General features: G+C 42.8%; 1 protein-coding gene across 2 annotated transcripts in view; it reads right to left on the bottom strand.

The window, feature by feature from the left end:
* The window catches only part of GPC4 (glypican 4), a 111,999-nt gene that overhangs the window by 3,561 nt on the left and 85,297 nt on the right, over positions 1-23,141 (bottom strand). For both annotated transcript variants that reach the window (XM_032780163.2, XM_032780164.2), the window contains exons 4-7: positions 13,943-14,108; positions 4,897-5,027; positions 4,113-4,259; positions 3,448-3,584 (exon numbers count right to left, since the gene is read on the bottom strand). In XM_032780163.2, the coding sequence (XP_032636054.2) occupies positions 3,448-3,584; positions 4,113-4,259; positions 4,897-5,027; positions 13,943-14,108 (581 nt within the window). The remainder of the gene's footprint in view (positions 1-3,447; positions 3,585-4,112; positions 4,260-4,896; positions 5,028-13,942; positions 14,109-23,141) is intronic.

Below are 23,141 nucleotides of genomic sequence, written 5' to 3'. Positions count from 1 at the left end.
GAGCTCAGTGTCAGTGTGGATCAAAGGCAAACTGTTACTCTGCATTTGCACTAGTGTAACTGAGATCAGAATTTGCCTGCATGAGTGTTATTTCTCAGGATATGAAAGCTAAGACTTCGGTTTCCTCAGTAAACAAAGTATTAGTGATTTATAGGGGAGATCAACAGAGATGTAGTGACTGAAGGACCGAACATCCAACTTACTCAACTCTAGCAGAAAGATGACGCATGTAATCAGATTTGTAAGATCAGATGTCGTGAAACAATATTACTTATTCATTTTAAAGGGCGAGATTGGAGAAGAATTTATATTAGTCTTTCCCAAGCACTGGGGCGGCCAGAATCAGTCTAACAAGTGGCTAGAGGGAACACTCTGGTTGGGAGCATGACGATGTACAGCAGAGATGCACTCTAGATCTTTTGTTTTTAAAAGTGCAGAATTAGCATCAATAGAATTAGAATTTATGATTTGCATGAGAATCCTCACCTAAAGAGAAGGACGACTATACAGCTTATTTAGGAGTCTAGAGCCAATGCTAAGAGAGACTGGTTACTTTAAATCAAAACAGAAGTGAAGAATCTGAGAAAAGTAACTTTTTAAATCTAATTTGGTTGATGATTATTTATTCATGTTTGTAATTATCACAAGGTAGATCCTGATTCAGGAGAGCATCCTTATTCAGGAACAGCAGCATGTGCTTAACTTTAGGCACTTGCTTGACTGCCACTACAGTAAATGTTCCATTGCCTATAGACTGTGAACATGGGAGGCCAGTCAATTCGACTTAACCACATGCCTAAAATTAAGAGCTGTACTTAAGTGCTGTTCGGAATGGATTTTAAGTGTGTGCTTAAGCACTGTCCTGAATTTGGGCTTTGATGTTCAGGGTTTACTATCATTGTTGTGGTTAGATGTTCTGAGAAAATCTGGAGGGAGATTTAAGCGAGAGAGTTTATTGATCGTTCCAGCCTTTCAGAGCAGTGCTGTACCGGAGGATAGTGACACAGGATTTGAAACATCCACATATTAAGGGTATAGAATACAGGGGGTGCAAACGGGGGGAGGGGGAAATCCTCTACTCCCCCTAGCTGGGGCGAGCAGTGCCCCCCCCAACATGCCCCCTCCTCCTCAGCTGATGCAGCAAAAACGCCATCTCTTTCAGATGCTACACTGGCCTACTCACCAGTGACAAGTCAGAACAGGGGTGGGAAACTTTTTGGCCCTAGGGCCACATCTGGGTATGGAAATTGTAAGGTGGGCCTTTGCTCACGAAACTGGGGATTGGAGTGTGGGAGGGGGTGCGGGCTCTGGAGTGGGGCTAGAAATGAGGAGTTCAGGGTGCAGGAGGCGGCTCTGGGCTGGGGCAGGGGCATGGTGGGGGGAAGGAAGGGGAGGACTCTGGCTCGGGTTCGAACTCTGGGGTGAGGCTGGGGATGAGGGTGCAGAAGGATGCTCCGGGCTGGGACTGAGGGTTTTGGAGGGGGAATCAGGGCTGGAGAAGGGGGCTGGGGTGCAGGAAGGGAAGGGGTCACAGATGCAGGCCCTGAGTGGCGCTGAGTAGGGGGGAGGGATAGCTCAGTGGTTTGAGCATTGGCCTGCTAAACCCAAGGTTGTGAGTTCAATCCTTGAGGGGGCCATTTAGGGATTGGTCCTGCTTTGAGCAGGGGGTTGGGACTAGATGATCTTCTGAGGTCCCTTCCAACCCTAATAATTTGTGAATCTGTGATAATAAACAGGGAGGCATTGGGGTGATGAAGATGGAGATACAGTGACATCACATGGTTACTTAGTATAGGCATGGGCACATCTTACCTCAAGCAGCTCCCAGAAGCAGCAGCATGTCCCCCCTCCAGCTCTTATGCAGAGGTGTGGCCAGGTGGCTCTGCATATTGCCCTGTCCACAGGCACCACCCCTTCAGCTCCCATTGGCCATGGTTCCCAGCCAATGGGAGCTGCTGGGGCACTGTGCAGAACCTCTTAGCTACCCCTATACATAGGAGCCAGAGGAGGGAACATGCCACTGTTTTTGGGAGCCACGCAGAGCAAAGCAAACCCTGGACCCCATTCCCCATCTGGAGCATGACAAGCCCCGGACTCCGCTTCCCGTCAGGAGCTCAAGGGCCAGATTAAAATGTCTGGAGGGCCAGATGCAGCCCTGCGCTGTAGTTTGCCTACCCTTGAGTTAGAAGGTTTCCCTGGTGAGTAGAGGATTGATGGCATCAAATGCCTGGGATAAGCTACCAGCAGAGGCAGATACTGATGCTATTTATTGAGAAGACGACCCAAAACGCAGGGAAGCATAGTTTTAGAGGTCCGTGAAATTTAAATTATGCATAAAGGGCCTGTTCCTGCTTTCATAGGAGTAGATTGCAAAACTCCCATTGGTTGGGGGAAAAGCTAAAACAAACCCCAATAACCATTCCATAAACATTTCAAAGCTGTTTTCATTTCACAGGAGTCAAAATTGGTCCTTTTTCCACAAAACTGTCAGCAACTTTTTCCTTCGTTTTTAAAAAAAAACGTTCTTTTGCTTGAGGTTTCATAAACAAAATGCTTTGATATGGGATTTCAAAAAAGTCAATTACAAAATTAGGGAAAGTTCTGAGGGAAAAGACAAAACATTTCTACCATGCTGATAATTTCCCCAAAATTCTCTTTTCAAAAAGAGAAGTCACTTAAAAAAAAGTGTGAGAAAAATTTCAGCTGGTTCTTCTGCTAACCTCAGGAGTGTAAGGTCAGACCTAACACACTGCTAGCGCCATCCAAATTCACTTGTCTCTCTTTCCTGCCCTCTGATTTCTGTTCCTACAATAACCCTCATGAAGGTTCCCAACCCTAGAGGAGACATGTCACTTAAGAAAAACATGCTGGGCATCATCGCGGGTTTCTGTCAGGTTTGATTCTCAGCAGCAATCCCACCTTGGCCTACCTGCCAGAAGTGTTCCATGACCCCTGGAACAGACCCAACACCCCTGAACCTGGATGAACAGCAGGAATCTAGAGGTCAGCCAGATGCGAATCAGGGTGGTCCTGTGAATAGGGCATTACCCTATGACTTGAGACACCTGGGTTCAATTGCCATCTCTGCCATAGACTTTGCATGACCCTGATCAAGTCATTTAGGTACAAAAAACGTTTTTTAAAGCAACTAGGGTGCTTAAATCTTATTGACTTTCAGTGGAACTAAGTTGCTAAGGAAATTTTGAAAACATTTTCCTCAGAGAGACTGTGCCTCAGTTGCCAGCTATAAAATGGCACCATCCTACCTCACAGAAGGTTGTGAAGATAAATACATTCAAGAGTGAGAGGCACTCCAATATTCTGGCAACAGGCACCACATAAGACCCTGAGCTAGATAAATAGCCAACCCACAACCAGACAGGCTCTGAAGGTCTGAATTACAAGGTCAGACACGAAGGAAGTTAGCTCAGTTAAGCTTATCCAGACCTGCTCTTGGCACTTCCGTTCCAACACTCATCCTCAATGACACGCCCGGCAGCCATCTTCTCATCATTACAGATATTGCCAGGGAGAGATGACCAAAACTTTTTGGCTTGCTTCAGTTTTTCCTTCACATCAGTAACCTACATTAAAAAGGGAACACGTATAGAATATCAGCGTGAACCAAATTTATTTCTCAAAAGTAAAGCTGAAAATGGATTTGTATCACAAGAGACAGGTTTAGGCCAGATCCCGAGCTAGTGCAAATCAATGGAGTTTCATCAGAATCAATGACCTCTGGGGAGTTTTTAAATGCAAAATTAAAAACAGATTTTCAAACACTGCATTATTCATATGTGAAACCACTAAGAGAGGCACTTACCTGAAATACAAGTGCTGAGCTAGCTCATGTCTAGCATGGTAAGTAGATTACACCCTTTAAAGAAAGTTGCAAGTTTCCTCAACTACTTTTAAAAAGACTATCAGATTATGGACTGGCAAAGATACAGACTGGGGCGCATGCACGCACGCCCCCACTCTCAATTTACTTGAGCCGCTCACCTACACAATCTGCCTTTTAAGCTTGCCAAATCTAGCTGCGAGGGTGACAAAGCACGTTTATTATGAACAGCCTTGTTCTGCATTAGTGAGACAGGTCAATGGGCACTCACCAGTCTATCCAAACTCGTGCCAGCAGCTGTAGTTGGCCGCTCCTCTGGGTTGTAGGGTCTAAAGCGAGCACTGAAGCCACTTTCAGAGACTGAGCGAGAGGCCCGGCCCTGTGTCAGTGTTTTAGGTTGTCCGCATCCTTGGAAAACCTAGGTGATTTGATTAAGTCGCTTTAGAGGACGGATTTCACACCAGACATTTACCACCCCTCAGAATTCCTATCCAAATATTCTTTCCCCGGACAGAGATGATAAAACAGCACTAAAATACACATGAATTGCAGCTAAGGCCTGGTCTACACTATAGTTAGGTTGATGTAAGGCAGCTTACATTGACCTAACTCTGTAAATGTCTACACCAAAATGTAGCTCCCCTGATGTAACTCACCCACTACCCTGATGTAATAACTCCACCTCCATGAGAAGCGTGGATCTTAGGTTGAAGTAGTTAGGTTGAGGCAGTGCCAGTGTAGACACTGTGTTGCTTACATCGACTGTTGCTGCCTTTCAGAAGCTGTCCCACAATGCTCCATGCTGACAGTTAATTCAGTGCAAGCGCTCCTGGGGAGGCCACGCACCTGCCAACACATGGAGCATAGCGTGGAGACGCAAAAGCGATTTAATGACGGCAGTGGCTGTGCACCGACGTAACTCAGGTCGACTTAATTCTGTAGTGTAGACTTGCCTCAGACAGTTATTTTAATAGGAGGAGATAAATATAAATAGTGGAGGAATTAAAAAGAAAAAAAAGCTAAAAAGAAAGTTCTGTTTTTTAGTGCTGATATACCTTTTGAGACACTTGCACGCTGTTCTCCTGCATGTTCATGATTGCATCCGAAATTTTCACATCGATTGGGTCCATGACTGACTCAATGTTAAAAGGACCCTCTAGCCTCTCAGCCACCATCAACATAGAATCTAATACAGAAAAAGAGATGTGAAGTGTTTTAACATCTTGGAGGGACTTCAAATATGGCACAACAGCACAGAGCAGACTAGGTTTACTCTGCTTTAAGCAGCCCACTTAAATCCTACTCCAAAGTGAAAGAAAATCTCACATACCTTTCTCAGGCATCTTTAGTGTAACACTCTTAATAAACCAACCGCTAGTTGCATTTTGAAACTTCAAATGAATGTTTTGCTCTCTGTCACGAGATCTTTTATAACAGGTATCACTTGACTCAATTTGTCAGCTGCTGTCAAGGATTAGAGACCCACCTTGTCTGACAAAGCAGAAGGCCTAGGCAAGGACAATAGGCCACGCCACATAAGTGCAAAAATTAGCCATTGAAATTCTACCGCTGCATGGTAGGCATCTTTAAAAAAAAAGATGTTCTACTTCTGGGTTTTAGTTATTCCAGCTAGAAAAGGGACTGAGATAGAAGCTTGTTGGACCAGTTACAATAAACCTGTATACAGCAAAAACTATGTTTAATGAGGGAGAATAAACATCATAATTTCCTTGAATTCGATCTGCAAATAGCCATTAGAACTAACCTCCACTTATAGAGAGGATATTACAAGTACTTCTATTTTAAACAGGGCTCCATTGTATCTTTTTAAAATATCTCCACAGTTAAGACAGAAAGAAAAATATCAGCTTCGTTATATTTACTATGAATGAAGAAAGCAAAGGAGATGGTGATTAAAATCTACAGCACTAAAGTTTTTTTTTTTTGATATTAAAGAGAACTTTTCATATCTGAAAAAAAAATCAAAAAGTTACACTCAATAGCATTATGCAGACAGCAAAGGTTGAACAGTGAAACTGCATGAAACCATCACTAAAGGCTTTAGACTAAAAATTAACTTTGACATTTCACTTATGAGTGAGGAGATAGAAAAGATCTATGGCAACCATCAAACCAGTTTTCCTCCCACTCTAGGACCATTCCCTACTGTACATTTACTAGTCAAATGTAGCACTAACTGTGCCAAGCTATGGGGCTTCCACCACTTCCTTTGGGAATATTAGCAAGAAACTTTTGTAATGTTCCGTTTGAATGCTCTCGTTACTTCCCCCTGTAACGGGTATGCCCTATTATACTATTCTTAATTACTAATCTCCTTTCTTGGTGTTTACTCCATTCAAATATTTGAAGATGTTACCGAACAGTTATCTCCTAGCCAAACTATAGTTAACTCCCTCCTCATTTTGTCAGGATACAGCAACAAACTTGCAATTTTTCATTTGTTTTTGGTTTTTAATTCTCATAATCCTAAGGCCTGGGTCACGCAGAAGGTCAGACTACATGATAATCATAATGGTCCCTTCTGGCTGTAAAAATCCGTGAATGGGTTCCCTCTTAATTCTGATGATGTGCCTGCTCAGCTCCAGGAAGTGGAAATGGAGATATTTTCTCATTCAAAGAACTCAAATCTGCTGAATTCAAGTATTTTGCGTGATACTCATTCCACCATCAGAAGCGGAATATTCCTGTGGATTTATATATGTTTATAAAGAGACTCCATTTAACATAGATTTATTTTTGGCTTTGCCCTGACACTCAATTAATTTTCAGCTAAATTAAAATATACCAATAAAAATGCAAACTAGAATTAAGCTACCTGTACATTTAAAAACACCAGTATACCCTATGCAGCAGCAGCATACTGATGAGATAAACCCACTTATTAAAAATGCAAATCAGTATTTAAAAGTATTTTCTGTGGGCTGGCTGACTGATCAGGCGTTAGCAATCACATCTCAAAAATTATCAAAAAAAGATTATAATACTTCAGAGCGCATAATTAATTTAGACCACAATTAATATCAACCTTGAGAGTCACGGCATCACTGAGTATATGCTTTCTCTCAATTAAGCCAAGATGCCAATATTTAAAGAACCAAAATCTAATGAAAGTTACAATCTATAGGAACCACACTAGCACAAACAGCAGCAGCATTAATGACAAAGCTGCTGCAACGGTGTGGCTGGAATTTAACCACCAGGGACTACAAACAGGTCTCCACTAAACGCGCATATATAGTAGTAACAAATGAAATAAAGAGTCTTAGACTGTATTGTGGTGGCCTCCAATAAGTGATGCTTCAAATCTGAGTAATGACTGCTAGCATGAATATACCATTGTGCCAGAGGAGAGAAAAATGCTTTTGATGTGCTAGAAAATAGAGACTTTTGTAAACAAGTGGAGCACAACTTAAATGTGTTCATCATTGTCAAAGCTTTTGGGGGTTTTTACATACATAAAGAACATCCCATCATAGTTTGGAAGAAGCCGCTCATTTCAAATAAAATTATTATGAATAGACAGATGATAAACACACAAAATGTATAGTTTTTAACAAGAAAAATCTTCCATTTTGTAACTACTTAATACCCCGAATGGCCAGGAAAGGCCTCAGATCAATAAAGTGTTTGTGAAAGACTGAAAGGAAACATAAACCCTAATTCTTCTGGCTGTTTGGCGTCTTTGTAAACTTTGAGCTGGGCCGGCCATACACAAGAGCATGGGAATGTAGAGCGAATTGGGGTCTTTGTTACTCATGGTGCCATGGCGTTACATGTACCACAGCTAAAGAATGCAGTCTCTGCTTTGACTGCTGATATAGAAAATGCATTAGGCCTCCAGCAGAGCTGCCAAAGCTGGCTATAAAAGATAAGGAAAGTAATAATTGGCCCTGGAGAATATATTCAACTGTAGCTCTTCAGCAGCAGTGATGGCTGCTGACAAGAAGCACTAAATGAAAATAAACTTTCATTAAAAAAAAAAAAAAAGAAAAAAGCATCTAGGCCACAGTTTTTATTTGGGAGATATCCGACTGGCTCCTACCTCCTGCCAGGAACTGGCTGGTGTACCCACCAGCAATCATAACTAACAATAAAGTCCCTCTGGCAGCAACAGTTGACATTAATAAGGTTGGCTATGATTCAAGCTAATGTTAGCACTGCTACACGATGTGATGGGGAGCAAGCTGCACCTAAGCATAATTTGTCGTCTTATTGCAACATGCCTCCTGAAAAAGTTTTCCCCCGAAGTTTCAGGTTCAAAATTATTGATATTTGTACAAATGACTGCAAGGTGGTTCAGAGCGCCTGATCTGTCTCACAAAAAGTTTGGCACAATGAAAAACTTACTCCAGCTCTATTCATTTGTTACGAACGCACCGAGGACAACAAAAAACTTTGGGAAGACAGAAGTGGGTTTGAAAAATATATAGTTCCGTCCTTTGAAGAGCATTTTCCTCCTGCATACATTTGTCCTCGCGTCTGGCATTGAGACGATCCTCAGCAACAAAGCAACTCGATCTCACTAAGGAAAGTAATTCTTGTGCATTGTGCCACCAATAATCAGAAACTCACATCTTCAGCTTCAGGGTCTCACTCAGAGAACAAAAAGGCAGTTTTCAGACTTAACTCCAAGATTTGATTTAAGGGCAGGGAAACCTTGACAATTCATTAGCAGCAATCATTTAAAAAAGGAACAAATTCCTTTCACACAAAATAGTAGAGAGATGTATATGGAGACTGAATTCTACAATCTTAGAGTAGATTAAACCCCTGTGAAAAAATCATGAAAAGGCACTGGAGATTAACATTGTTCATTCATAGGGGAGTTTTCCAATAGCTCATTTGAAACAAAGCATGCCCTGTATAACTGTGTCAAGAACACATTTCAAAACTGGTGACATGATTTATAGTTAATTAGCAGTGGGGATGACAATTAAAACATTATTGAACATGTTACAACTTTTGCATGGTGCTTCATAGACATAAAAGAGAAAAATTCTCTGCCTTGAAGAGTTTACAAATCTCAGGCCCCATCCTGCACAGACTTACACACATGCTACACTTAAGTGACTTCATTTCCTCATGCACTTGAAGTGAAGCACATGGAGGTTTTGGGGGTTTTTTTAGAAACTTCGACAGAAAGCACATCTTAACATTCTCAATTCCTATGTTCCAGGCAAAAATAAGCAAACAACGTAAAAAAGTAACTAGCACCCAGTGTGGCCAGCAAATATATATTTCCAAGTATAGCACTGAATACCTAAGTAACGAGCAGGCAGATGACATTCTGGGGAGAAAACATTTAGAGAATTGTGCCACCCTTCCTCCTGGCAAATGTTTATTTATTTTGTCTTGTTTAATAATCTTCATTTCTGTACACAATTACTGAACATCACTGTGTAGATGGCTCTCCCCAAGTTTCATTTTCACTTGCATATAACCTGCAGCAATTAGCTGCTTCCTCTTTTGTCTGCTTTCTAGCATTATGCCTTCCCTTTCATGGAATTCCTCTTTCCTACTTGGACTAGACCTCTGCAAGTCTTCCACTCTTCAAGCCATTTCAGCTACTACTGGGGCTGAAATACTTAATATTCACATCTGTGTGAGCGCGTGTGAAAGTCAGTATTCTAGAGGATCTCTCGAAAGCCTAATTTAGTGCTGCACTTTCAAACAGTGTTAAAGTGGTAATTAGCTTCCTCCACGGAATGAACAGGCAAAATTTTCATCTGAAAATATTATGCACACGCATTGTTAATGTAGACAAGTAACGTGTGTGTGTGTGTGTGCGCGCGCGCGCGCATCAAACTCTAGCTTAAAATATGGTAATTATCAGCAATTCCTTTTTTCAAACGTGCAATTTAAAGAGTGGAAAACCTTTACGAGCCAAATACTTTTAAAAATGTGCTATTACTGCATGTAAATGCACCACTGTCTTGTCAATGGCACTCAAGCACCATTTGCGCGCCATCAGCACACATTGCATGAAAAGAGAGAGCTGCGCCTGAAGGATCCTTTTACAGACACATCAAGACTCCTTTAAAACGTTTTCTTCACCTTATTCTTAAGTATCATCACTTACTGAGCACCCCAAAACATGCCAGGCACCTCACAGAGAGAGAATTTGGTCCCACTCCAGACTGAAAATTAAAATGTCAAACTCAAGTTTGGTATCACTACTAGCAAGGGTCGATAAACAAGACGGAGACGCAAGGAACAGGAGGGACTGGGGAACAGTAATAACTTTGCATAGTTACCACGTAAGGCATGTGTGCATTTTAATGGAAGATGTGGGTCTACGGGCCTAGTGTGAAGCTCCTGTACTTAACAGAGACTCTAACCAATACCTCACCTCCACCAACCCGCTATTCCTACAGACTTCATGGCAGAACTAAAGCTTTAGGAGGGATAATGGCTTGATGAACTGGTTTGAGGATGGTACCCCAAGTTAAAGGGACAGCATGGAGAAAGCCATATGCACCTATTGCAGAGAGAAGGAGATCAAGGGGCACTGAGGGTGCTGGGAAAACGGACCAAGTCAAATACAAGAGAGGTTGCATGGGAAAGGGCGTTGGAGGCAAATCAAAGGGCCAGTTTATTAGCGTCACTCCACTGACATGGCTAGTGTTAGGCCAATTTACACCAGCTGAGGATCTGGCCCAAGCTGTTTTACCGTGACACACAACGTGACCGACAGCCAGAAAAATGACTCAAAATCCGGGGGAGGACAACGATGACAAGGCTGTGACAACAGGCCACAGAGACTATTCTACCAGCAGCAACCTGAATGAAATGGAGAGGAAGCGGGTTTGAGTCAAATATATCAGAGATGGGGAGGTTGCACAAGCTGGCTTGAGTCAGTGTGTGGATGGCTGATTTAGCAGCAAGGACAGACAGGAAGTGAAACGGGGCTTGGGCACACCATGTACACGGATTGTAGGACAAAAGGATGGCAGTGGCTCCTGGAGGAAGGCGTGATTGCCAGTATCCTAGACAGCAGAAGGTCAAGGGAGACGAGGATGGAACCAAGGGCTTGAGTCTGAGCCAGGAAAAGATCACTTGAGACTGGTAAAGAATGGTTTCCATGCAGCGGAGAGGGTGGAAGCCAGTCTGGTGTGGATCCAGCGGTGGGTATGAATCCTTATCTTCTCAAGGTTTCAATGGCACCCTCTGCTCTCGGGTTCTCATAGATTCACAGATTCTAGGATGGGAAGGGACCTCGAGAGGTCATCAAGTCCAGTCCCCTGCCCTCATGGCAGGATCAAATACTGTCTAGACCATCCCTGATAGACATTTATCTAACCTACTCTTAAAATATCTCCACAGATGGAGATTCCGCAACCTCCCTCAGCAATTTATTCCAGTGTCCAACCACCCTGACAGTTAGGAACTTTTTCCTAATGTCCAACCTAAACCTCCCTTGTGGGAGTTTAAGCCCATTGCTTCTTGTTCTATCATTAGAGGCTAAGATGAACAAGTTTTCTCCCACCTCCTGATGACACCCTTTCAGATACCTGAAAACTGCTATCATGTCCCCTCTCAGTCTTCTTTTTTCCATACTAAACAAACCAAATTCTTTCAGCCTTCCTTCATAGGACATGTTCTCTAGACCTTTAAGTCTCTCTTGTTGCTCTTCTCTGGACTCTCTCCAATTTCTCCACATCTTTCTTGAAATACGGTGCCCAGAACTGGACACAATACTCCAGCTGATGTTTTAAGCATTCTGTATATGCCTGACTAACAAAATGTCGAAGGCCTAAAACTAGCTATGTTGCTCAGTGGAATGAAAAAATAGCTGCTAGGCTGGCAGAAGATTTCTTCCATTGATCCAGCTACTAGCTCTTGAGAGGACAGATTAACTACAGTGATTTCAGCAGCTGTGAGATATTGTAGGATTGGTACCTCCCTCCATTGATCTGAGAGCAAATTCAAAGCGATGATCACAGAGTTACATTCTGCACAGACTCTACAATTCCTAACCGTTTCCAAAGTGAATCTAAGGTTCTGCACTTCAGACACATGAACGGTTTCCATGCTCTCTATCACATCTGCATCCACTAGTGTGCATCTGTGACTTGCTGGCAATGCATTTGGCTGTAATGTGGGGATTCCCACGGTTAGAAACTAACTTTGGAACTTTGTCCTCTTGTTAGAGCTTTTCTTCCTAGTATTTAAAGAGCTTTGCTATATTCTTACAGATCTTATTGTATTTTTAAAAAAATCTGTTGCCTTTATTGTGTAGATAGAGAAAGGAAATGCAGGTGCAAAACACGCTATTACAGAGGATGTTTAATGCCAGTTCTTGTCTAACCTGGTCATTCATTTATCCCAACCTCTACATATGTTATAAAAGCACAAGTATTACATCATTTTCTTGTGCTAGAGATAATTTAGGAGACATTGGAAAGGAGAGGAATAAATGGTCAATTTTCACAATGGAGAGATGTATACAGCAGGGTCCCCCAAGGATCTGTGCTGGGACCAGTGCTGTTCTACATATTCATAAATAATCTGGAAAACGGGTTAAGCAGCGAAGTGGCAAAATTTGCAGACGACACAATTGCCAAAGATAGTTAAATCCAAAGCTGGCTGACGAGAGTCACGAAGAGATCTCACCAAACTGGATGACTGACCAACAAAATGGCAGATTAAATTTTAGGGTTGATATGTGCAAAGTAATGCATGTTGGGGAAAAAATCCCAACTATATAACCAATATGATGGGGTCTAAATTAGCTGTTACCACTCAAGAAAGAGAACTTGAAGTCACTATGAGTGGTTCTCTGAAAACATCTACTCAATGTGCAGCAGCAGGCAAAAAAGCTAACAGAATGTTAGGAACCATTAGGAAAGGGACAGAAAATATCCTAATGCCACTACATGAATCCATGGGATGCCCACACCTTGAACACTGCACGTGGTTCTGATGACCCCATCCCAAAAAAAGATACATTAGAATTGGGAAAAGTACAGAGAAGGGCAACAAAGTTATTAGGGGTGTGGAACAGCTTCCATATGAGGAAGAAGTAAAAAGATTGAGAGACGACTAAGGGGGAATATGATACAAGTCTATAAAATCATGACTGGTGTGGAGAAAGTCAAGAAGGAAGTATTACTTACTCCTCCACATAAACACAAGAACCAAGGGTCACCCAATGAAATTAATAGGCAGCAGGTTTAAAAAAAACAAACGGAAGTATTTCTTCACACACACACAGAGCAAATCTGTGGAACTCATTGCCAGGGGATGTTGTGAAGACCAAAAGTATAACTGGGATACAACTCTATGCTCCAGGTGTCCTAAGCCTCCAACTGCCAGAAGCTGGGACTGGACAACAGTGGATGGATCACTCAAAGTACCCTGTTTTGTTCACTCCCTCTGAAGGATAGTGGGCTAGATGGACCACTGTGGCTGTTCTTTTGTTAAACAGATGAAAGAGCTGCAAGGTTGTAATAGCAGAGCAATGTGTGACACCAGCGAATGGTCAGCAGCATAAGATGTATGTGTCTTGGGGCAGAGAGTCTTAAGAGGTATCAAACCTCTATCACAGACAATCCCCATTACTGCAGTGGAGAATTCTCTGAGGCCATTAGACAGGACTTTCGCTTTCTTGGATACTGTGTTGGGTTCAGGCTACCCACCTACAAAGCAAATAGAAGAATGGGTAGAATTGTGATGGTCCAGAGATGAAGTGCTAGCCAGATGAAATGTGTGTGCCATATGTGCACCTTTTTTTTACCTCCCATTATTAAAAAGGTTGACCTATTTCAGTAACCTTCAAGAGACATAAAAGACACAATAAAACACAGTTTTGCGCTAAGGAGGTTACTTGTATGCTGTAGGTCAAATTTATTCTGAAAATCGTATGAACTGGAGAATGATTTTGATATAGACACATTGAGGGTCATGAGGTAAAAGTTCCATGTTGGCACCTAGCAGACCCACTGACAGGAATATAAAGATTTCTGCACGTAGATAAGAAGCAAGAAGCATCTTCAGTACCACATACAAATGCAGTGCAAATGGGAACACGCCATGCCAGACACATACTTACACGCACAGTTATAATCCACATTGTCTCACCTATAAAGTTATTCCACTCTGTGTCCAGATCCCCTTGATTGGCTAAACAGCCTCTCATGACATTAAAGCAGTAGTTGTAACACGGCCTCACAGTAACTAGGCCTCGACAATATGGACAATACATCATCTTCAGCAGTGCTCGCTCACCCTGAGGTGTTGGGTTTACCTTTAAAAAGAAAAAGGGGGACGGAGAAGAAAATTACATGTCAGTCACAAAAGAAAACACACACACACCCACAACAGCGCGGGAAAGAACACTGATAAAAAGGAGCAGAAATACCAGTCGGCTGCAGCTCGTAGCTGTAGTTCAGCTGTTCGTAGTTCTACCTGGAACACAGCATGATGGCAGACAATCGATTTATTCTCTCTCACACACACAAGCACACGCACCCTTACTCACCATGTTGGGTGTGCATGGCTCTTTGCAGGACAAGACAGAGTGATGGGTTGCTTCCCTGCATACCTTAATCTAAACTGGATATCACATCTAAACATGTTATTTAGGTTGCAAAGACAAACACTCTGAAGTTAGGAAATGCCAGATTTATAGTTGCTCAGGCAACCTTAACTCCGTCCCCTTGTGCCTCTCTCCTGTGCACTGAAGGAGGCAGGAGCTCTGTGGGAAAGATAGCATGTGACCATGTAAGTAAGGACTATCATAATGAATATGCACATACCTAACTTCAGCTACAAACTGTAAACAATGCAACCTCTGCTGAAAATAATGTCAGAGCTTCTTGGCTGCAGAAGTTTTTCAAAAAATGGAAAAGTACTAGGCAACCTAAGTAGAGCTCCATGTTTTTCACAAAGGTCACAGATTCCGTGATTTTCTGTGACTTGTGCGGCTGGCCCAGGAGCCGCCAGAGCAGCTCGGGCAGCCTCTGGGTCAGTCGCACTGGCTGCTGCTGGGGCAGTCTCAGGCCCCCTCACCTCCCAGCAGCAGGAGTTTGGGTGTGGTGGGGGATCAGGGCTCAGGGCCGCTGTTTACCGGGAGGAGGGACTCCTCTCCCTCAGCTTCACATGCTGCCTCTGCCAGCATCCAGGCATCACCCCTGCAGCTCCCATTGGCTTGGGACGGAGCGGAGGGAGCACATGGAGCTAGGGCGGCTGCTTCACAGGAGCTGGGTAAGGAGACTGCACTAGCCCCACCACCCGTGCCCCCATCCCCAGCACCTGCGGTGCCCCCAAATCCCCCCCACACCCCCCTCCCCCAGTTTTAGTCAGGGAGGGGTATTTTTAGCAAAAGTCATGGACAGGTCACAGGCCTGTGAATTTTTGTTTATTGTCCATGACTTGTACTACAAATACCCGTGACTAAAACGTAGCCTTACCTAGAATTAACCAGCAAGAAACACCACTAACACTGGCAGAAGGTTAAATCTGCTCCTTCCCTCCAGCCAGTGCTGTTTTCATTTCTACTTGTCCATGAGCAGCACTGGGCAAGGGTCTCTCTGGTAGCCTCGCCCTTTTACTTCACAGCCCAACCTTCGAACACAACAACTCTACGACAGATACCTCGGGTTAGTCCAGATCTAGTACCTATCTGTGTTAAATAATAGCCTCTCTCTCCTGGAGCCATCCCTATTTGAATGAGGTTTGCAGCTACATGTTTTTCAATAGTGCACAGCAGAGATAAGAGGGAATGAATCTTCAAACTGACTCATCCCAGGTTTTTCACTTATGTTCATCCAAAGGGAGCTCTCTGAAGTAGGCGATGGTAATCCCAGATATCCTTTACAGTTCTGTTTTCAAAAATGACTCATGATCATTCACATTTTAGTCACTCCTCTTTGGCAAAGTTTCAGATCATTACATGACACAATTTTCATATATAAAGCAAGTCTTAAAAGCCATGATCAAGAGGTACATTACCATGATGCATTTATGCCAATGGAGTTGTATGGCTAAGTGCTACACATCAAATTGAAAATATATATCTCTAAGAATAAATAAGCATTGATTAACCACGTGAATTATATAGATGGGAAAACAAAGCAAGATCAGATTAATACATTTGCGCTAAAGGATCCTTCACTGCCTGTACAAACAACACTGACTGAGCATTATCCAGGAGAAGATTGGATTATTCTTTTTTTCACCCAGGAGTGAACATTACATACAATGGAAGAGGAGTGTAGTGGTTAGAAGTAGCATAACCAGTATCAGCTACTGGAGGACTGGGGTGGGGGGGAGAAGGGGCTCAGAAAACAGAACAAAAGAAGAAATTGTTTATTGTTGTTTATTTAAACCCTGGCACCACTGGAAAAGACCAGTCTCAATCTCTATGTCTGAAATAGATACTACAACATGTAGGAACTGGAAAATTTATCTGTGCCTTACCTGAAATTTTTCCCTTCTGGAGTAATGAGGTGAATAGATTGATGACACTAGATTTCTGCTCTATGAAGCAATGGATGCAGGAGAGTTTGGGCTCCATGTCTGATGATAGCCTAGGAAATCTCTAAACACTCCATATCCATAAGGAAAATTAAGCCTTAAGACTAAACAGAGCAAATCTCCTGCTGAGCAAGGAATCTGATGAACAACCAAACTGTCAGTGCCAATTAATAATCCCATAGCTTTTCCCAATTAGCAGCCCATTCAGGGTAGGTTGGATCTGTGGATCTCATGACTCCAAGAAAGAAAATTTTCAGGTAAGGCAGATGTTATAAGCGTAAGTCCCAATTCTGAACCTTAGCGTCCAAAATGTGAGTGCCTGCATGAACCCTCCAAGCTTAATTACCAGCTTGGATCTGATAGCGCTGCCACCAGCCAGATTCCCAGTGTCTGGCTCACTCTGGTCTCCCCAAAACCTTCCCTGGGGGAGCCCAATACTCAGATGCCCTGAGTCTACAACAAAGGGAAATAACCCCCTCCCCTTGTCTCCTCTTTATTTCCTCCCCAGGCTTCCCCTCCCTGGATGGCTCTGGACGATCACCCTATTTCAATTCCTTGAAATGCAAAACAGAGAGATCCAGTTTCTTTTCACCCTCAGTCAGAGTCCCTGCAAAGGTAAGCTTTGCAACTCTGCCCTGTCTTTCCCTGAGAGAGACCGTAACCCTAGCACAGAGATTCCTATCCCCCTGAGCCTCAACTAGAAAAGAAAATCCAACGAGTTTTAAAAAGAAAGCTTTATATAAAAAGAAAGAAAAAGACATAAAAATGTTCTCTGTATCAAGATGACCATATACAGGGTTAATGGCTTAAAAGAAAAATGAATAAACAGCCTTATCCAAAAAGAAATCCAATTTAAAACATTCCAGCAACTACACACGTAAATACAAAAACAATATAAAAACCTATTGTCTTCTACCTTTGTACTTACACTTGGAAACAGAAGATTAGAAAACTTGGAAAGAGACAGTTCACTCTCAGAGCCGAGTGCAACAGAGAGAGAAAAACACACACCCAGAAGTTCCCTCCGTTGAGATTTGAAAAATCTTGTTTCTTGATTGGTCCTCTGGTCAGGTGTTTGGTTACCCCTTTGCAGGTGAAATAGACATTAACCCTTAGCTATCTGTTTATGACAACAGAGATAAATTTTCCTACTCTTATTCATAAGGTCTACAGAGCCGTGACATTGGGATTTACATAGGGGAGGAATGGGGGAACCATACACAGTTACATACCGATGCAAAAAGACTGTTATCCTTTCCTAATAATTACTGGAATCCTACAGTAAGGAGCACCCCTCTCTGGAAAGTAGAAGTAAATGCCTGGAAGTCCAACTTGGAGAATATGGAGAACATATGAACAGATGACCAGGTGGCTGCTCTACACAAATTTACTCATATGACGCATATGATCTTTCTACCCCTGAAGTTGCCACAGCTCAATGAGCGCCCCTTATTTTGGAAGATGGAGTTACACTTTCTGACTTCTATGCTTTGAGGTACACTAGCTTAGCTACTTGGAAAATGGAAATTGTTGAAGCTCTCTTTCCTTTTGACACTGGAATAGAAAACACGAACAACACATGAACCTTTCTGAACTGAGCACTGCGGTGGATATTCTTTTGAGAGCTCTGTGCATGTTCAAAGTATGCCACAGTTTCAATATGGGGAGCGTCAGAACTGGGCAGAATGATAGAATGACAATTTCCAAGTCATTTCCTGTGCTCTATGAAGCCTGGGATTAATCTTTGCTATGAACATGGTGTCTGTTCTGAGTGCCCACTTGATCTTTAAGAAACGTGCAATACTGACTGAAATTCCAGGAAAAACAGCTTCAGGTCAGACACTATGTGTGCTGACACAACTGCTATCGAAAGGGCCATTTTAATGGTTAGAAAGTAATGAAACACCTTCGGGAGTGGTTCAAATGGAGAACCTGTAATGGCATTGGGAACCCGGTTAAGATCCCAGGAAAGAATTCTGTGCACTTCAGGAGGATGTAGCAGAGATGCTGCCGGCAAAAAAACCAACCAACCAACCAAAAAACGCTGGACATCTGCGCAAGAGGAAATACACTACTTTCCCACTGCATTAAGAATGCTGGACACAGCAGCAACTTGGCCTTTAAGTGTCTGAATTGCCAGGCCCAGCCTGAGTCCAACTTGTAGAAATTCAAGAATCCATGATACTAATGTAGACATAAGGTGAGACCTTTGTCCCGATACCAATGGGCCTTTGAATATACTCTTAATGGATTTATCTCTGGAAGCTAAAAGCATGGATATTCCCTCTTCTGAGCACTCTCTTTGGATTAAGATGCTCCGTTCCAGAGCAAACTCAGACGGACTGGATTCTGATACATGATTCTTAATGGGTTAGAAGGAGAAGATTGAGATGATGCTGGTCAGGACCTGACTGTCTGTAGGACCTGTATGTGATAAACATCTCCCCCGGTTAGAAACGCTGAGTCCCTGACCACCTGGAAAAAGTAGCCAAATTTATCTGTGGCAGTGATAAATGGGGCACACTGAGGATCCTTCTGGCCTTAAAAATGGAGGCTGGGCTGGGTGGGTAGAAAGAAAGAAAGAAAGAAAAAGAAAGGGTGCGCCACGAGGCCTCTCCTTCCATTAGGCAAGCAATACCTTGGACATTAGGACATGGTGAACGACAACAAGATCCCGATACTTTCCTCGTCTTTTCAGCATGGTGGAAAACATCTATCCCACTGCTTACACCTTCCCAGGGTGCATGAGGAGGGATATACATTATCCTCATGCATGCATATATAGCTTGGCTAGAGCATATGTAGTCCTCATAACCCGTAAGCATAGTTTACAATACTCTGAATACTCTTGCCTGAAAGAGTCTATTTTCTGAGGAGATCTTTTAGTATATTTTACTATACGAGTCTCTGAGCACTGACCTCCCTCCCTCCCCTAAGGAGGACATATTTCCTCTGTAGGGTAAGAGTAGGAGATGGTGTATGCACACCTACAGGAATCTGCACAGGTCTATAGCCATGTCTTCCATGCTGCAATCCAGACAAGTGAGCAGAGGAACTCAGCGCTGATTATCCCCCCCCAGGCCGCACTCCATGAAGATTAGCAGAGGAACTAGGCCCTGAGGGTTACACCTGCACTCCACAGATGCACCTGTCTTGAGCTAAACAGATTTTATCCTTTCTGCTTCTCAGAGGAATCTCCTGAATCAGAGTCTTCATAAGACAAAAGTAAGGATCTGTCAGAGAGCACGACACAATATTGGCAGGTGTTGGAGGCACAGCACAAAAAAGGTTCTTCAGATGCCTCTTCTGCACTTATGGACAACTGGTGGTCTCCAGGGGACTGGCTTGTATACAGTCTGCACCCAGAAGACCTCCTCCCTCCACCCTTGTGAAACTCTGATAAAGGCCCAGATTTCACAACGTATTTGGGGGGTTAGTTCTACACTCAGCAGTGCAATGCCTAACTGATTCAGGAGCCTAAGTCATTTTCAAAAAGGATTTAGGCACTTCACAATCAAAATCTCATTGACTGTTAGTATGATTTTGGCTTCCAAGTGCCTAAATCCCTTCTGAAAATAAACTTAAGACATTGTAATGCTAATGCAGAAACTCCAAATACCTTATAAAATCTGGGCCTTAGTCTAATTTGGCAGAGCACAATGTGAAGAGAGGATGGCAGAAAAACAAAAACTGGGTTCTGATGCTTCAAAATATCTAGCCTTAAAGATTTAGCATGAGAAGACTATCTTCTACAAGAAAGCTTCTCTTGGGCAAGCAGCAGTGCTTCTATATACTGGGAAGTGCTAGAGCAACAGAGAACCAGATCAGATGATTTATGGTAGGAAAACTAACAACAGGCAACAGTAAAGGTGTCATCTGCTAGTCAGATGGTTTCTACTTCCATAAAAAGTTATTCTGGGGAGAACTCAACTTCCCAAACCCAGAGAAGGGGAATTTAAACATCACCAAGTTCAGTTTTTCGTTTCGCAAAAAATTCCTTGTTTCATTCTGTTCAGGGGTAAGCACCAGTGCCCTCTTACTGCCTGTCAAAGATCAGTCACAAGATACCATTAAGCCTCAAACCACTTACAAACCTCTTTCCTTCAAGACTGCATTTCATCTGTTTCAGTACCTACGCCTGAGAGTTCTTGCACTTCCCAACTAACCACTCGAGCACCATGTGGCTGTGATATGAATTTGACTGCCGTTCTCACACACATTTCACTTGATCTCATTTCTCTCTTGATGTTTCACGTGTTTGGTAGATTTTTGCACACAGCTTTCCACGTTTGAGCAGAAGACTCAGTAGGATAAAAGTCAGCACACTTTTGCATCCTTCCTTCCCTATCTTCGCAAACAGTAGGCCTGACTAATATAGAAGAGAGGAGATCGGTTTTATTTATGAAAATCAGCACAAAAACAGTGCTATATTTAAACCTCAACCTGCAGTGATCTCTTTGGAAGTCATGACAAAATAGTTACTCACCTTCTGGTAACTGTTGTTCTTCGAGATGTGCTGTTCTTGTCCATTCCAATCAAGTGAGTGCACGCCGTGCGCATGCCAGCTGGAAGATTTTGCCCTTAGCAGTGTCTGTAGGGTTGGCCTGGGCGACCTCTAGAGTCGCACCTTCATGATGCCCAATACTGCGCCCTGCTGACCCCCACCCCTTCAGTTCCTTCTTGCCGGCTGCTCCGACAGAGGGGTAAGGAGGGCAGGTAGGTATTGGAATGGACATGAACAACAGATCTCGAAGAGCAACAGTTACCAGATGGTGAGTAACTCTTTTTTCTTCTTCCAGTGCTTGTTCCTGTCCATTCCAATCAGGTGACTCACAAGCCGAAGTTCAGAAGGTGGGATCGGAGTCATTTACTGATTGGAGCACATCTCGTCTGCATCATCTCTCGCCTGTTGTGTGATGTCATAGTGCGTCGTGAAAGTGTGTATTGAGGACCACATTGCCATTCTGCAGATTTCCTGTGTCCAAAGAGCTTGGAGCTAAGGGCGAGGGATGTTCCAGCTAGCCGTCATCAGTCGTGAGATGGAACTGAAGGGGTGGGGAGTCGGCAGGGCACTATATTGGGCACCATGAAGGAGCGACTCCAGGGGGCACCCATGCTGACCCTCTGGATGCTGCTAAGGCAAAAATCTTTTGGCTGGCATGCACGCAAACAAGCATTCGAAAAAGAAGGTATTACAGAACTATCAGAAGAGAGATTGCTTTTAGAGTTGCCACTACAGGGATGTGGGTGGGGGTAGAATCTGTCTATCCAAATTATGGCATTTTGTTACCTTTTGAAAGTGTAAAGAAACAAGCAGGGATAATTTATGAGAGACTGTTAGGATGCAGATTTTAAATAATTACACCTCACTGCCACAACAACAAATGCTTAAGTGCTGGGTAGTGCTGCAAAGAAAAGCTTAACAAACTGCTGGCAAAAGGCCAGTACCAAGTCCAGCCCAACAATCCAGTCTATAGGATGTGCCAAATGCTGTCACAGCAATTCTTCACAAGCTTTTAATGCTCACTCTACAATGCCAGGTGCAAGCCCCTAACACACAACTGTGTGTAACAGTAAACCCAGATATTCCGTACTGAGTCTGTGTTTATCTTGGAAAGAAACTTCAGTTCATTCAAACTCTGCTCCAGAGTGACCCTCAAAACCAAATAATCTCCTATCTAATAAAACTGAGTCCCAAAGAAAGCTTTATTTGCTGAAGACGATTTCCTTTAGCCGATCTGAGCTCAGGTGGTACATTGTGCTGCATACACTTTGTAAAAGCTGACAATAGGAGTCAATCCACTCCAAGCCCTTTCTTTTATCCCGTGAAATTTATTTACGCTCTTACGCTGTTTCATGCCACAACAGTAACCCGTCGCACTGTGAGTTCAGCATGTAAATTACAATTTGGCCTGTCTCTACACTTCATCAAACGTGAGGATTTAAAGTTAACAACAGATGTGTCTTGTCACCCATCTAAGCATTGGTCACAAGCTTGCTTCTTGCAAACTGATTCTCTCTCACTCACACACACACTTGATAAGTAAACAATTCAACTACTCAAAAACATTTAATCTATTCTCTGTATCAACACTAAGGCGGATAAATTAAGGTTTGTTGGGGGGATGTTTAAACCGATGTCTTTTTAAGACAATTAAAAAAAATTAAACACGTATTTATATATTGCTAGTTTCTTTCCTTCTGCTTTATAGTCTTAAATTGCTAAAGCAGGTATTTTATATTTGCTTCTTTAATTTATTGCCTAATTATTAGTGAAATTTCTGATTTTACATGGAAATTTCTTCTGCTAAGAAGCTTCACATTAAAATCCTCACCTAGGCTGGAAAGGGACAAGCATTAACACCCTTACTGTGAGAACACCACAACTCAAACACAAAGCTGATAGGCAAATAGCCCATGCTATAGTTGCAAACACCACCACCACCACTTTCTGATGGATTGAGCCTCCACAAGTCAAGAAAGCTACAATTCTTCAACCAGGCTACACTACTCCATCAGGGCTTGCAGTCTGAAGTCTTTGGGACCTGTGATTTATCACTTAAATGCTTTTGAAAAATCCCACCCTTAGATGGCTAAATATGGGGTTAGCAACCTTACTTGATTGCCTGTGTATTTTTAAAAAAGGGGCCCAATCTACATCACCTTGCATTCTTAACACTGAAACAATTGTGTTTTGTACTGACCTTTGTCACAATAAAGATCCAGTTTTAGTCCTGATGTTGTAAACACTTATGCACATGCATCACTTTAACCCAAGTAATCCCACTAGAGACAATCACAT

This window comes from Chelonoidis abingdonii, chromosome 8 (assembly GCF_003597395.2).
Source record: "Chelonoidis abingdonii isolate Lonesome George chromosome 8, CheloAbing_2.0, whole genome shotgun sequence".
Lineage (NCBI taxonomy): Eukaryota > Metazoa > Chordata > Testudines > Testudinidae > Chelonoidis > Chelonoidis abingdonii.
Note: the sequence above shows the minus strand (reverse complement) of the source record. Positions and strands in the feature narration are given on the sequence as shown.